We start from the raw sequence: 15,755 nt of genomic DNA, 5'->3' as shown, positions 1-15,755 counted from the left end.
AGTTTAAGAAAAAATTTATGGAATTTGATTTTGAGTTACGGAACTCGAGATATGAATTTTTAAGCAATTATGACGCAGTTGGACAGCTTGTCCGAATTTGTTTAAGTGCTCAAATAAGTTTAGTAATGCCTCGTGCTCGACTCCGGCGACGGTCTTGGGTAAGCGAGCATTACATCTCATCCCTTTTACTTCTGTTTGTTTTTGGTTGCTTTCCTTGCAACTCTCATTTCTTTGAATCTCAAACTTATTTCATATTTTATCCGGAATTATTGCTTTGTTGCTCTAGCTTCAACAAGAGTTCATATTTTATCCAGATGACTTAGTTCTGTTTTTCTTCCTATGTAAGAAACCCAACAGATAAACCCTAACGGCACACCAAGTCTCATTTTCGCTCCTTTCCTGATAAAGATGCTACACCTCGATCTGTCAATCCCTAGCTAGCAAGGTTTGCACTTTCTATAACAATGAATTATTAGCACACTCAACCTTTCTATTTGACATGTTAACTAACAATAACTTATCAAGTTCTAAAATCACCTTTCTATAGCCCTTTGTCCAAGGCCATTGGTGGCCCCTTTAAGGCACCTGTAACTCCAAGTCCAAAAGTAGAGCAACGTTGCAAGACTACAAATGAAACCTTGAGTATGGTCACGCATAACACCTTCTGTAGTAGCCATATCATCAACTAAGCAAACTTCCCCATCCATATTTAATTTTATCCAACCCTCCACAGGAGGCTGTAGGCAACAATACTTAATATTCCGTTCTTTTTTAGAGCTCCCAGGTTGTTACAAAACACTAGCATCTTTTTTATTCTTGCTTGTCTCTTGTCATTCCTCGATTTTATTGATATTTTTTTGTACGAATTGAAGTGTTAGTGAAATTGTCATTGAAACCTGAGTTTGATTCTTTCCCCTAGTACAATTTTTATTTATAGTATTTTATTTTCTGTTCAATCTCTTTTGGATAATTTTTTTCTCTTCTCGTTGCCGTCTCACCCTCCTCTCTTCCTCTCATTCTTCAATTTTTCTTCTTCATCCTTGTCTTGTCACCCTTAAAACCCTAATTTTTGCATTTTTGTATCGTCTTTTTCTTCATTTCCTCCTCCACTTGTGGCCATAGCACTCCCTTTGATCATCTTCTCCTCTCATTTTCTTTTAATTTTTATTCATCTCTTCACTTCTTTGTTATGGCTGAACTTTACTGCTGATTTTCTGCCATTTTCGCACCTATTTCCTCTCTTTTTCCTTCATTTTGTTTCTGAAAACAGTCTCCTGTCTTGGTATATTGTGGTGTTTAATCATTTTCTGTTGATTCATTATCTTGGATCTGAAAATTAGGAAGTGTAAGTTGTCTAGATCATATTTGATCTCATTTTTTTTTCCTTTTTTCCCTTTCTTTTCCTATGATGGTCGAATACTACAGGGTCTATAGTCAAATTTCTTTGGAACAACCTAGTTTTAGCTTAATCAAAATAGTGGTTTTGGAACCACAAATTCGAGGTCATAAAATTATTTTAATATTATTTTTAGTGTTTATCGCATGTGATTATATATGTGTGAAAGTTTCATGAAATAATTTTAGCGATTAAAAGCTTAATTTGAGAAAAAGACTAAATCGCGTAAAATGCAAAAGTTGCATTATATTTGATAAAGGTGCCTAATTGCTATGATTTATTACATGAAAGGTCCTTATGATGATATTAAACCATTTTTAGTGGAATTTGACATAAATGGGCAGTAAATGGGTGTTTTAAATGGTTTTTAATTAAAGGTAATTTTGGTATTTGTTTATTAATGTTAACATTAATAAAAAAAATGAAAATTGTTATCATCTTCACCATTTCTAGCCAAAAATTAGGGAAGAAAAGAAGCCAAACTAGGTTTTAAGCATTCGGCACTTGCAAGCTTGATTTGTTATGTTTTAGCTCGGTTTTTATGATTTTTACGTTTTTGTGATCGTTACTTCATGTTCTAGCTAGCCCATCCCTTAATTTTTGAAATTGTTGATGATTTTGTGAAATTCCATTGAAAATGCTTGAGCTTTTGAATGTTTGATGATGAAAAATGAATATTTTTTGATAGATTTTAATGTTTTGTAAAGTGATTTTTGATGAAATTGCTTAAATGGGATTAAATTGTGAAAAGTGTAAATTGAGGGGTTAAAATATGAAATAAATGAAAGTTTTGGGTGCTAGGGACTTATATGAAATTCGGCTAGGCTTGGGTGTAATGAAATTGTATGAATTTTGTGTATTTGTGAATTAAGGATTAAATTATAAAAATGTAGAACTTTAAGGGCTAAAGTGTAAAAATGTCAAAATATGTATTAGTTGACTAAATTGAATGATTTGATGAATAAATGAGTTAATTTTGAATGTATATAGATCAAGAAAGAAATAAATCAAATTTAGATTGAGGAAAATAAAAGGTTATTGAATAGTCGATCCAGCCCCTCTATTCCGACTACGAGGTAAGTTTATATACAAATTAATACCGTTAAATTAAATTATATATGTTTATTTTTCAATTAACTGCTATGAATGTTGGACGAGCAACACGAACAAGAATTGACAGAGTTATGATATCCGAAAGTCTCGTACGAACCTTAGGAATAGTATAGGATACAAATGTCATGACATTAGGATTACCGAGATGAGATTCCATGCAAGACCATGTCTGGGACATTGGCATTGTATTGTGATTATGTGTAAGACCATGTCTGGGACATTGGCATCGTTATGTGATTTTGTGTAAGACCATAGCTGGGCTATTGGCATCGATATGAGATAACATGTAAGACCATATCTGGGATATGGCATTGTACGAGCTATATGTGATTTTCGAGTATCCTTGTCAATTTCGAAAGGTTTAATGGGCAAAGTCAAGACGAAAAAGAATATGGGATTGAATTAAGTGATACAGGTACGTACGAGATTCATACGAGTATTAAAAAGAGAAGTATTTGATGAATTACATGTGAATTTGAATAGGTATTCAATGAGAAGGTTTGTGTATCTATATGTGCTTATTCATAATTTGCTTATTTGATGGAAATGATGTTGATTCATGATGTAAATTTATTTGTATATGGCTTACTAAGCTTTTAAACCTTACTTTGTGTGTTCTTTCCCTGTTTTATAGATTATCGAAGCTAACTCGGACTCAGGGATCATCAGGAACCGTCTTCACACTACCGACTACTTGTTGGTACTTTTGATGCTTAGTAAATATGGTATATGGCATGTATAGGCTAGTGAGTTGATGTTATGTTTTGAGCACTGATATTAGCTATAAGATTTGGCTTGCAAATAATGTTAATGTTGGTGTGTATACGGCCATTTAAGTTGGCTTGAATCATGTGTTTGGTAAGTAATATGTGATGTATATATTGCCTTATGTTTTGGCATGTTTGGTATGGTTATATGGTTGCTCTATTGGATAGTTGTAAGTTAGAGTATTATTGCTTGGAAGATGACATGTTGTGGCTTGATTTTGAGATAATGAAATGGTATGTTTTGAGGCATGAAATAGATGATAAAATGTTGAGAAAATGTATAGAGAAGATAGGTGAATTGGTTGGTATTGGCATATTGTCTTGGTATGTTTTTGGTTATGGATTTTGAGTAGTTGAAAAAATGGTTATAAATAGCATGATATGTGTATGTAATGGCATGCTTTGGCTGCCTTTGAATGTATGGAAAGGTGCAAATTGATGTGGTTTAGGTATGCTTGAGGAGGGTGAGAAATGTGGCTTAAACCAAGCCTAATTTCGTTCCACACGGTTGAGCACAGGGGTGTGTGACTCAACCATGTGCCTATTATAACTTGTTAAAACAAATCAGTGAGTTACACGGCTTAAACACACAGGCGTGTGCCATAGGCTGGCGCATGGGCATGTGACTGGCCGTGTTACCCAAGTCAGTATACCCTCCAGTTTTCACACAGCTATGGCATACGGGCTTATGACACAGGCATGTCTGGTAGCAGTGTGACGCACACGGCCTGTTCACACGGGCGTGTGATCCCTATTGCATGAAAATTTTATAAGTATCTCAAAGCATGTTTTAAGGCCTTGTAAGCCCTAATAAGGGACAATATGATTGTGTTGAATGGATTTTGACTATGAATGCATAAATGTATGTGTTATTATGTGAAATGTTGTGTATTGATTGGTAATGCCTCGTAACTTTATTCCAGTGACGGATATGAGTTAGGGGTGTTACATTTCTCATGTGCTAATTTCGTGAATTTTTTTGTCAAAAGTCCAGACCTAAATTCCTCAGATTTCTAGTGAAGTTTGAGGCCATACTGATACATGCACAAATGGGGTGAAATTTATTAAATTCCAATCATCAAAACTACCAATTTTCAGGCTCGGGAAATCAGCATACTTACAATGACTTTTTGGATGGGATCCTAGCATTTCTGGGTTGAGATGTCTTCATGGCGTTTTAAGATGTATCTCTTAGCTTCGAAACGCATTTTGAATCACTCGATTTTGAGTTCAAGAGCTTAACTTATGATCGTTTTAGTGAAGACTACACGAGTAGAATTTCTAAACGTTCGGGCTTTTAATTCAATTTTAAATCATATTAGGTTTGGGTTTTGGGCTTGTGCGCAACTTACTGGTAGCTTGTCTGCAAATTATTGGTAGTTTAATTGCATATTGTTACTGGTGGTTCATCTACATTGAGCTACGACTCCTACTGTTTTGGTGAATCAGATAACGATTACTAAGAAACTCGTGTGTAGCAGATGGATGGATAAGACTTTTGTACTGCTTCACATGAGCATGACATATATAAAATATTGGAATACTAAGGGTTTTGATGCCATGATTTACTATATGTTCTGTTATAATGATGGTTGTATGGTTCATTGATTGTTTGTACGCATATACATTGTTTACATATGTTTAGAATCACATTGAGCTTTTCAAGCTCACTTCTTTAGTTTACTTCTTACAAATAACTCTCAATGTTAGGATTGGACACGACATTCGGAGGTCTCATCTCGATTTTTATTTAATGCAGTATTTTTTTTCAAAATTTAACCCAAGTTTTAATATGGTTTTTTTCTATTTGGGACTGTAATTTTGGACCGTGGCATGGGTTTTTATGTTTGAATTTCTACATGCATGCAAGTTGGTTAAAACTGAACATGAATGTAAAATTTGCTTAATAATCGCATGAAAGATGGTTTAGATTAAACTTGATGGTTCCACTATTTCCGCTGTGTAACAAGGAAGAGAATCTTGAAAGGCAAATCGACGAAACAAAAATCAAATTAGTTTTTCTTAAATGAAACTACTTTTAATAACCTGAACTCTAAATTTAGTCGACTTAATAATTTGATGGTTTTTGAGGAATTAAGACAAAAGTTTTCTAAAAAGATAGTCAAAGTAGAAGTTTTAAAACTGAACGGTTTTCCTTAGCCATTTCGATGGACAGTGTAGCCTTTAGATATCCGGCCATAATTTCTAGACCGAATTAGGGAGGTTACACCTCTAATATACCCTTACTTTTGACAAAGTCAGCAACAAGGAATTCTTGATTTCGGCTGTTCCACAGGTTCCAACAGATCACTCTAAATAGCATGTCCCCATTGTGCACCACAGCAAGACATGATCAATGGATACAGATCTATTTGTACAAAATTGGTAACATATCTATCCTAATAATTTCTGCATGCATGCAAGTTATCTCGATTGATAACTAAAAGGTGCAGGTGCAAAAGAGAGATCATTACCCCTTCAACTGGTTACCCAGTGCACCCACTGCTCCTTTGAATGCCGTAACAATTTGAACGTGAGGTGAGTTTCTCTCACTTAAAAGAATCCAAAAGTTGAATCAGTGAGGTAACAATATCTTTAATAGCGATTGATTCATTTCGATTCAAATAAAAATAAACTTAATAAGCTCAAAAGGATATCAAATGCTAGAATCATTCATAGTCAAGTTATCCGACATGAATTTAGTTTTAAAAGTCAAAATGCATTTATGTTCATCATTTTGAAGCTCGAAAGCAAGTGAAATTAAACTATGAAAAAGAACTAGTTCCAAAGAAATTTGTGTTGCATTCGAAAATGGATGTCCTCCGTTAAAAAGTAAGGAAATCCGTGACAAGTAAGATGTGTGACGAAAATATAAACCAAAATACTTGTTGATTGCGGTAAAAATAATATCAATTTTTCAATTAGTAACATTCTTCATCCCCTTTATAAAAGGAATTTACAGTAGACAATATTAATAAGTTTATATTAATATATATTTTAGAAATATTTATACAAGGAATGGTTTCTACTGATAAATTAGTAAGCTTCGTCTATTTCATTTATTCATTGCTTTCGTGATGATGGTTTTTATTATTAACGCATTATATGATTTTAATAATGAACATAGAAATTAGAATTAAAACATGGCAGCAATGAAATTGTTGAAAGCTTGCGCATGATTTGAATATAAACAAATGGTCCAAAACATTTTATTTCATTAAATCCATTTGGAACTCAAGCTTTTCTCACCCTCTCTCTCTCCCCATATTATGTATTTATACCAGAATTGGATACAGATTTATAAGCTTATTTAAATTAACTGCTGAAAGGTGGAGGCCTTGGCATGCCTTGCACGATGCCGCAAGTCAATACACCTTCCGGTAAGTTGTACTCATCCTTGAGGGATCGGTTAGGGGAAATAACACTAGCATAAAGCTGTTGCCCAAGGTAATGCCTGTCCCATATCTCCGACCTCAGGTTCCACATCCCGCAGTTGTCGAATGTCAATAGGATTGCTGACCAGGAGTTGGGGAATACCTGTATGGTCTGTCTGCTCACGGCGTCAAGAAGATTGTAGTTCATCCTCTTCTCGGGGCTCCATTTCCCAACGTCCATGCTGCGACAAATCATTATACAACTTATTACTTCAACTCAAGCAAATCACCACATGTATTGGTTATGTTAGAAGCTATACTTACCCCACAGCAAAGAATGAGTAGCCAGACAAGTGGTAGGATTGAATGGCGGTCTCGTGATTCTCGAAGATGATTTCCACAAAGTTTCTGTGTGTCATGTTGAGGACAATAGGTGCCAAAGTTACCTTAGTGTTGTCACTTGGAGGCTCATCGGGAATGGTATCATACTTGAAAACCTTTTCGGCTACGCCATAGTATTCTGCAAGTTTTAGTGGAGTGGTTGGTTCGACATAGGAGACTCCATTAAGAGCATATCGGAGCTTGCCATCTACTCTTTGTGCAGTGTTGGCAAGCCTGATGGTACGGGTAATGTTAATGGAACCATATTTGTAGGAGCCCTGAGGGTTAGGCCTAGCAGCGTTAGAAGTCAAGTTCCAACGGAAGGTACGGAATTGATTGAGTGACCAAGCCCAACCAACAGGTGGTGGTGGCAACTCGGATGAGGCAGCTCCCTTGCCATTCTTGTAACCGATGATGCCAGTTGCTGTAACCTCACGTCTGGTAAAACGGGTAGAGGCCACCACATAGTAATCCCTTGGTTCCTGATTGGAAGTAACAAGCACACTGAAGCACTGTCCAACATGCACATCAAGGGAGTCATAGTCATTCTGCATTGTGTGGGAACCCTCCATCTCAACCAATTTCATGGTGTGGCCTTGGAACCTGACGTTCAGAGATGTCTTGATACCCGTATTGCAAATCCTGTACTTGTACGTTTTGCCTGCCTCCATCGTAAACAGAGGTTCATCCTTCCCATCACCTTTCGCAACTTTTCCATTAAGGTGGACACCGTCGCATCTCCCAAGGTTGCGACCACTATCAAGAATCTTCTTGAGGCTGGTGTGTCCCTTGTTGAAAAAGTCTCCCACTAAGAGAGTATAGTCATCAGCCGGATCAGCGTAGGGAACAGGGATGAGTAGACGGCTGTTAACACGGAGGCCACCGAAACCACCAACCGCCTTATGCATAGCCGTCACCGGATAGTAGATGTAGCTGCCAATCTGATCCTTCACCTGGAATTTATATGTGTAATTCTTCCCAGGGGGGATAGGACAGTTGGTTCCCAGAACACCATCTTGCCAAGAGTTCTTCCTATGCTGAATGCCGTTCCTGCAACAAAACCCATTTCCACAGATAATTAGCTAAATTCTTCACTAGCACATAATCATATTAATGTAAAAAAGAAAATACTCTTGGTAGTCGCTTACCATGTTACAAGGAATGGCTCATCAAGGTTATTGAACACATGGATCACAATATTGTTGTTGGTGGTAGAGTTAATATTTGGTCCTGGGAATTGTCCGTTAATAAGAATACCCTTTACTGGCACTCCCAAAGGAGCAATGGTGCCATAGGTGACGTTCCATTCGAAAAAAAGGGTAGGATCTCCACCCTGAACCATAAGGATTGATCCTGCCCAGAGAAATAGCATCGATATTAACAGCAATCGAGCCATCTCCTACCCTTTTTTTCGCCGACCGTAATTTATTAATTATCCCCTTCTAGAGGAAGAGGAAGATGATTTGCTTGAGTTGATTTTGAATTGCATGCATACCTCTCCTTTTATACCACACAATCCCCTCATCAATGCTTCCATCTTAATCCCTTAGAATACGCTCATCCATTCATTTATTTCCTGGCTTTTAGCAAATACTGTTTTTAACACTAATCAATTTGATTTTATCATTCTCTTCTTTTCCATCAAGGATTTTCACATCCACTATGCTGATGGCTAACATTTTTTTTAGGGTAATGGTTACTTTGATGAGAGTTTTTATAGTTATTTTCTTAATTTAAATATATAAATATGATAATTTTTAAAATAAATGTATTCAAGTAACATTAACCTCCATTATTATATAATCATTATTGCTAGACACTTGATATTAAGTGAAATTTTATATATAATTAAATTATGACCACCATAAAAAGTTCATATTGAATAAATAATGTGAAAAGAAATTTATAATTAACTTTATTCTTTTGGAGAGATTATAACATTATATCCATTTGTGACATCCTATGAGAGAATTTATATTAAATATAGATAAAATTAAAACATTGTAAAGGGTTCAGAGCAAGCTTTGCAAATAAGTGAACATAATGTATCGAAAAAAGGCAGAGATGAATACTAGAGCAGATCTTATAACATTAGTTACAGCGACAGGTGATGTTTGATAAGCAAGAGAAAGGGAATTGTGGTTGATGATGAGGCTAAACAATAAAAAAAAGTAGAAAGAATTTTAGAGAGCTTTGAGAATTAGAATACCAAAGTGCCAAAAAGTCACTCAAATAGATGTGATGGGCTCATATTTATACTAGGTATTTAATATGAGTAATGAAATTAGTTTTCAATTAGAATGGCAATAATTGTTAAGACGGGATGGTTAATGACTTTTTTGGTGATGATAATGATGAATATTGAAGAAGTGTTCACCATATTTTTGAAAGAAAGGAAAAACACTCAATGTTATAGGAGAATGTTAAGAGGAAACCTCCTACCTACCTCCGTATTTAATTTACCAAGCCAAGTTCTCCGAAAAATCCTAAGAGTGAAGACAATCTAAGAACTCTGTCATATTTCGAGGTTATTTCCACTTCTTCTACTTTGGTGAAGCCGCATCTTGTGAAACATTTACCTCGGAACATCTCTTCGAATGCAAGACAATGGATGTTCTCGAACGAGAGTTGTTCATAAATAATGGTTATTCTTATTTGTTCCAAACAAAAGTTGTTCTATGGCAATGTTCTGTTTGGTAGAACTTATTGTGAATAAACACAATTCTACTAAATAGAAATTGTTCTAAATATAGTTATTCGTGAAACACCATTACTCTAAACAAAAGGCGCTTTGAACTTGATCGAATATCACACACACAAGTATATGTATCATTACAAATGGTATAAAATATGGATCCCACAAAGAACTTTTACTAATTATAATTCCAATCATCGAAATTTACTTTAATACCTATCCAAATAAATCAATGACTAAATTATATAAAAGAAAATTATAGAGTTCAAATACAAGGGAAATTCAAATAGGCATTACTGTTCTACATCAAAATACCATTGGGATGGTATGACCCCAATTTGTCTAATAACAATAACGTATCGATTTCTCTGAGGGGTCGAGTGAGCACTTTATTCCAAAATCTTCTGAAACTTGTAGTTTGGACAATGAATCAGCTACCTTGTTTCTGTCACTCTAATTTCCATAATATGTTAGTGGTTGCTTGAAAAGTGAATAACAACTCTTTAAATTTGAGATTCAACTATTAGATTAAACTAGGTTTTTTTTTTCATACAAAGGAAGGCTCAACTAGCCATAATGCAAAAAATATTAGAGTGTAGGAGCTAAAAATTCCTAATATCTTCACTTAGCACATCAATTACTCTTAGAAGAGTGTCCTCAAAGAAACCAGCACAAAGAACTTAGTTAAATAGATGGATCAGAGACATGAAGATTGTCCAAGGTGAGAATGAGGAAGTGGTGAAAGTATCAGAGACTACAGAGTAAGGTAAGTGTTGTTCTGCAAATCCAAATAAAAGTGGTTGGCTTGAAATATTGATCTGAAAGTGTTAGAAGTTGAAGTGATTCGTTCATCAAGTGAAGAGGACGTCAACGAATTAATTGCAAATCTAGATAATGTGAGTCCAATGTCCTTGGCTATGATGGTGGCTTTACCTCTAGTGAAGTTTGACCTCTGTTAGGTTGTGATGATCATTGGTGCAGGAGGGCTAGTAGGCATTCGGATAAAAGTGACGATGAAATTTCAAGTAACATAAAGGGTGTTAAATTTTGCTCATTAGTCCAATAAAATGAAAATAGGGGTAACTGTGTCAAATATGGTTGTGGAACGTTCAGAAGGTAGTAATGAGCTGTGCAATCGTAGTAGGGAAACAAAGTGTGTTGATGGGCACAACGATAGAGAGAGGAGGTATGAGACAGAAAAGGAAAATGAGCAATCGAGACTTATAGCATATAAAAGGATATCTCAACCAATGTGCCTCTGAAAGGCCTGATCATTGGTATTTATACGAAATAAAATTTACTTTGGCAGAGAAAAAGAAAGCTCATTTTTCCCTAACAATCTGCCTCTATATTTATGTAAGTTTCAATTTGTGATTGCAAAGAATTTGGATGTGTCTTACAAGGGCTTCACAACTTGGCTCTCCATTTTGGTCAACAAGTAAAGAAAAAAGCTCAGCATTGTTGTTTTCAACTCCCACTCTGTGAAACCCCTTATTCTATGCAATATTTTAAGCCCTTTTATCCAAGCTTCAACCCAAAACACTGAGCACAAACCCAAGTTTCTCGTGTGCCCAACATATAAAAGAATAGAAAACCAAAATTTCACATTTAAAAATATGGAAAAAAGAATTTGAGCATGATGTGAATATATAAAAATAATAGTGATATGTACATTTATAAATTAATGTATATAAAAATCTATATAAAACTAGAATTTTAATTTTAAAAATATAGAAAAAAAATTGAGCATAATGTGAATATATAAAAATAATATATATTTATAAATTTAGAATACTGCTTATATATGATTTTTTTCTAATGCTAGTTTGGTTTCATGTTAAATTCTTATTTGTGTTTTATTCACGTTTATATCGTCCATGTAATTAAATAAATGGTTATGGTAAGGATTAAGTATTTTGAAACTTATTTGATAAAGATGTATTAGTCATGAAATATTAGCCATCCACACAATGAATGTGCAAATATTATATTAGAACAAAAGAGAATTATAGTAAAATCAAATCGCTTAATGTTAAAAATAATATGTACTAAAATAAAGTAAAGAAACAAATGGATGTGCTCAATTTAAGGATTTCAAGAGAAAAATTGAATGGTGAAGAATGATTGTATTAGAAGGAGTTGTGTTGTATAAAAGGGTAAGCCAACATGCAACTCAAATCATCTCAAACAAATCTTCTTCCTCTAAGAGGGGATAAACAGTCTTAATTTATAAAATTATATAAGAGAATTTGAAGCCAATAAAATGGCTCCATTGACAATAATAGCGGTGTTTTTCCTCTGGGTAGGATCACTGCTTATGGTTCAAGGTGGAGATCCCACCATTAGTTTCGAGTGGAAGGTCACTTATGGCACTATATCTCCTTTAGGTGTTCCCGTTAAAGGTATTCTTATTAACGGGCAATTCCCTGGGCCAAATATTAACTCTACCACCAACAACAATGTTATAGTCAATGTGTTCAACAACCTTGATGAGCCATTCCTTTTGACATGGTAAACCAGATTACTTTTTTTCCCATTTGATTATATTAGTAAAGAGTTGAGCTTAATTACATATATATATATATATGGAAATGAAATCTGTTGCAGGAGTGGCGTACAGCATAGGAAGAATCCTTGGCAAGATGGTGTGCTTGGAACCAACTGTCCTATCCCCCCCGGGACGAATTACACCTATAAATTCCAGGTGAAGGACCAAATTGGCAGCTACATGTATTATCCAGTGACGGGTATGCATAAGGCGGTTGGCGGTTTCGGTGGCCTTCGTATTAACAGTCGTTTACTCATTCCTGTCCCCTATGCTGATCCAGCTGATGACTATACTATCATAGCAGGAGATTTTTTCAACAAGGGACACACCACCCTCAAGAAAATTCTTGAGAGCGGTCGTAACCTTGGTAGATGTGATGGTGTCCACATTAATGGAAAAGTTGCTAAAGGTGATGGTAGCGATGAACCTCTCTTCACCATGGAAGCAGGCAAAACCTACAAGTATAGGATTTGCAATGCGGGTCTCAAGACATCTCTGAACGTCAGGTTCCAAGGCCACAACATGAAATTGGTTGAGATGGAGGGTTCCCACACAGTGCAAAATGACTATGAATCCCTTGATGTTCATGTTGGACAGTGCTTCAGTGTGCTTGTTACAGCCGACCAAGAACCAAAGGATTACTTTGTTGTGGCCTCTACCCGTTTTACCAAACAAGAGGTTACAGCAACTGGTGTCATCCGTTACACCAATGGCAAGGGCGCACCCTCACCTAAGTTGCCACCACCACCAGTTGGTTGGGCTTGGTCACTCAATCAATTCCGTACCTTCCGTTGGAACTTGACTGCCAGCGCTGCTAGGCCTAACCCTCAGGGCTCCTACAAATATGGTTCCGTTAACATTACCCGTACCATCAAGCTGGCCAACACTGCTCAAAAAGTAGATGGCAAGCTTCGATATGCTATTAATGGAGCCTCCTATGTCGAACCAACCACTCCACTAAAACTTGCAGAATACTACGGCGTAGCTGACAAGGTTTTCAAGTACGATACCATTCCTGATGACCCACCAGCTGAGATCACTAAAATAACCATGGAACCTGTTGTCCTCAACCTGACACACAGAAACTTTATGGAAATCATCTTCGAGAATCGCGAAACAGCCATCCAGTCTTATCACTTGTGTGGCTATGCCTTCTTTGCTGTGGCGTAAGTATTTGGTCTTTAAATTCTTCTAGTATATAGTAATTACTTTACGTTTAACTAAATTCTATAATCATTTGTTGCAGTGTCGAGACTGGGCAATGGAGCCCTGAGAAGAGGAAGAACTACAATCTTCTTGATGCCGTGAGCAGACACACCATACAGGTTTTCCCCAAGTCCTGGGCAGCTATCCTATTGTCATTCGACAACTGTGGAATGTGGAACATCAGGTCAGAGATATGGGACAGGCGTTACCTTGGGCAACAGCTTTATGTTAGTGTTCTTTCCCCTAACAAATCACTCAGGGACGAATACAACATGCCTGAGGGTGCACTAGTTTGCGGTGTTGTGGAAAACATGCCAAGGCCACCACCAGCTTACACCTAATTTAAAGCTTATATAAACCTGGAACCAGTTCTGCTTCAAATACACATAAAACGGCCTTTGTAGTGACTAATGCTGACTTTTCCAATAAATTAATTTTCTTGATGTAATATCAGAATATATTACTTCATTCAATAATAAATTCTTTCATTTTTTTCTATTTACAGTGTGTGTGAAATTTATTTTATTTTATTAAAATATAGTTTTTTCGTAAATAATATCAATAATATTAAAATACGATATAATGGAAAAAATAATACAATCACAATCCAAATAGATAAATATGTAAAAACTTACATAAATTAACGAATTATTAACAAATAAAAGTTAATTAATGTTTTTAATTGTTGAATCTATTATTTTATTTGTCATACAAGTAAATTTTCGAATTAATCGAAAATCTCTACTATTTCAATCCAATATATATATAATGGTTCAAAGTTTTTACATTAAAAAATATAGTTAAATATTTAAAATTTAATCAGAATTGAAATTATGATGGTTAAATATTAATCATACAAAAATCAACATTAAATAGAAAATTTGTTTGGTATTAGTAATTTCACTATAACAAATGCTCTCCCTAAATAATCAAGGATTTAGGGGGGTTAAAATTAAATTGTAATTTTTTACGATATTAAAAGTGTAATTTTATAATTTTAATAATTAATATCTTTATATTTTTTATAGGATTAAATCAAATTTTCATCATCTTTAAGGGGGCCAACATGTAATTTTACTTTTATTAATTTAAAAAAGGACCTAAATGAAAATTTTTCATTTTAGGTCACCCTTAATCCATCATACTTCAATTAATACTAACAAAATAATCATTAATGCATAAGTAGTGAGAATAGCCTTTATAACCAAAGTACTGGAATTTATATCATAGATAGGATAAAGGTTCACAAAATATCAATTAAAATAAACATAATTCAAGTTAAGAGTCTTCAAAATTATAACCCAAAAACATTAAAATAAAACAAATTTCATTTGGCAAATAGCTTCTGAAACTGAGGGTTGCAAATTCTTTGATGAGAATTGGAACCCCAATATTATGGTGGTAAATTATTTCATCCCCTCATGCCCTAAGTTTATGGTGATTGTGGCACAGAAAAATCATCATACTAAGAAAAGAAAAAACATGATACTAATTGCAGTAGTGTCACCTGTAGTGCCAAGTCCTTTATACCACTCCCCCTTTTAGTTCAAGAGATTTTCCAAACCCAACTGAAGCAGCTTGGCCAGGAGATCATTCCACAATGCTTTGACTCTTCGAACATTGGCTTGAAGTTGTTGAATGACCTTTTCTTGGGAGGCAATCTCAGCATCAAGATGTTGGAGGATCTTTTGTTCAAAGGCTGAGAGCTGAGATGAAATGTCTTCCTTTGTGCCAACTCCAACAGGCTGAGCCACAACATCAGGAACAGCTTCAGGGAGTGCAACCTGGTGTTTCCCTTCAAGCCACTTGTATGAATACTTCAACTCTATAGGCTTCCTTTCATATTTTTCAGTAGCCAATACAATTTCAGGATTTTGATTATAAAGTATCTGAAAAATAAGTGAAAGGAAAGAAAGATATAACATGGGGTAAACAAAATTAGTATGTTTGATGATTTCCTGAAAAATAAGCTCTCCCAAGTGAAAATTGAATCACATCACAAATCTTCCTAAGCAGAGTAACCATCTTCTTTGTAACTGTATTCGTTTGGCTATTAGGAATCCAGTTTCTGGTTGCAATAGCAAACAGGCCAGCATAAGTGGGCTCTAGAGTAGAAGCTTGTGGCTCAGTTGCTTAGGGGCAAGGTAAGATGAACTCCATTGGTGATGGTTTTGACCATTGTATCATAAAATTCATCTAGCTTGACATCTATCAAGCATGAGTGAAGCAATAGCTCCCTAATTTGTGTAGGGCCAAAATTATACCATCTTCCTCG

The 15,755-nt window shown here is 35.3% G+C and overlaps 2 protein-coding genes across 2 annotated transcripts; one reads left to right on the top strand and one right to left on the bottom strand.

Annotated features, from left to right (window-relative positions):
• Window positions 1-6,471: 6,471 nt before the first annotated feature.
• On the bottom strand, window positions 6,472-8,509 carry LOC121212629 (L-ascorbate oxidase homolog). The gene is made up of 3 exons (XM_041085796.1): window positions 8,180-8,509; window positions 6,975-8,081; window positions 6,472-6,892 (listed from the first exon to the last, which is right to left on the bottom strand). The coding sequence occupies exons 1-3, from the start codon at window positions 8,425-8,427 to the stop codon at window positions 6,592-6,594; spliced, it is 1,656 nt and encodes a 551-aa protein (XP_040941730.1). The 5' UTR covers window positions 8,428-8,509; the 3' UTR covers window positions 6,472-6,591.
• A 3,402-nt stretch (window positions 8,510-11,911) lies between these two features.
• Window positions 11,912-13,978, top strand: LOC121212628 (L-ascorbate oxidase homolog). The gene is made up of 3 exons (XM_041085795.1): window positions 11,912-12,237; window positions 12,334-13,440; window positions 13,521-13,978. The coding sequence occupies exons 1-3, from the start codon at window positions 11,990-11,992 to the stop codon at window positions 13,819-13,821; spliced, it is 1,656 nt and encodes a 551-aa protein (XP_040941729.1). The 5' UTR covers window positions 11,912-11,989; the 3' UTR covers window positions 13,822-13,978.
• The last annotated feature ends 1,777 nt before the right edge of the window (window positions 13,979-15,755 follow it).

This window comes from Gossypium hirsutum, chromosome A13 (assembly GCF_007990345.1).
Source record: "Gossypium hirsutum isolate 1008001.06 chromosome A13, Gossypium_hirsutum_v2.1, whole genome shotgun sequence".
NCBI classification, from domain to species: domain Eukaryota; kingdom Viridiplantae; phylum Streptophyta; class Magnoliopsida; order Malvales; family Malvaceae; genus Gossypium; species Gossypium hirsutum.
This window is presented reverse-complemented; position numbering and strand designations above follow the sequence as displayed.

What these genes read in the sequence shown, in the direction of transcription:
- LOC121212628 (XM_041085795.1), top strand. Translation starts at nt 11,990, where the DNA reads ATGGCTCCATTGACAATAATAGCGGTGTTTTTCCTCTGGGTAGGATCA. An exon ending in GAGCCATTCCTTTTGACATG is followed by an intron (nt 12,238 to 12,333) that starts GTAAACCAGATT and finishes AATCTGTTGCAG; the next exon opens with GAGTGGCGTACAGCATAGGA. An exon ending in TATGCCTTCTTTGCTGTGGC is followed by an intron (nt 13,441 to 13,520) that starts GTAAGTATTTGG and finishes CATTTGTTGCAG; the next exon opens with TGTCGAGACTGGGCAATGGA.
- LOC121212629 (XM_041085796.1), bottom strand. Translation starts at nt 8,427, where the DNA reads ATGGCTCGATTGCTGTTAATATCGATGCTATTTCTCTGGGCAGGATCA. An exon ending in GAGCCATTCCTTGTAACATG is followed by an intron (nt 8,082 to 8,179) that starts GTAAGCGACTAC and finishes GTTTTGTTGCAG; the next exon opens with GAACGGCATTCAGCATAGGA. An exon ending in TACTCATTCTTTGCTGTGGG is followed by an intron (nt 6,893 to 6,974) that starts GTAAGTATAGCT and finishes GATTTGTCGCAG; the next exon opens with CATGGACGTTGGGAAATGGA.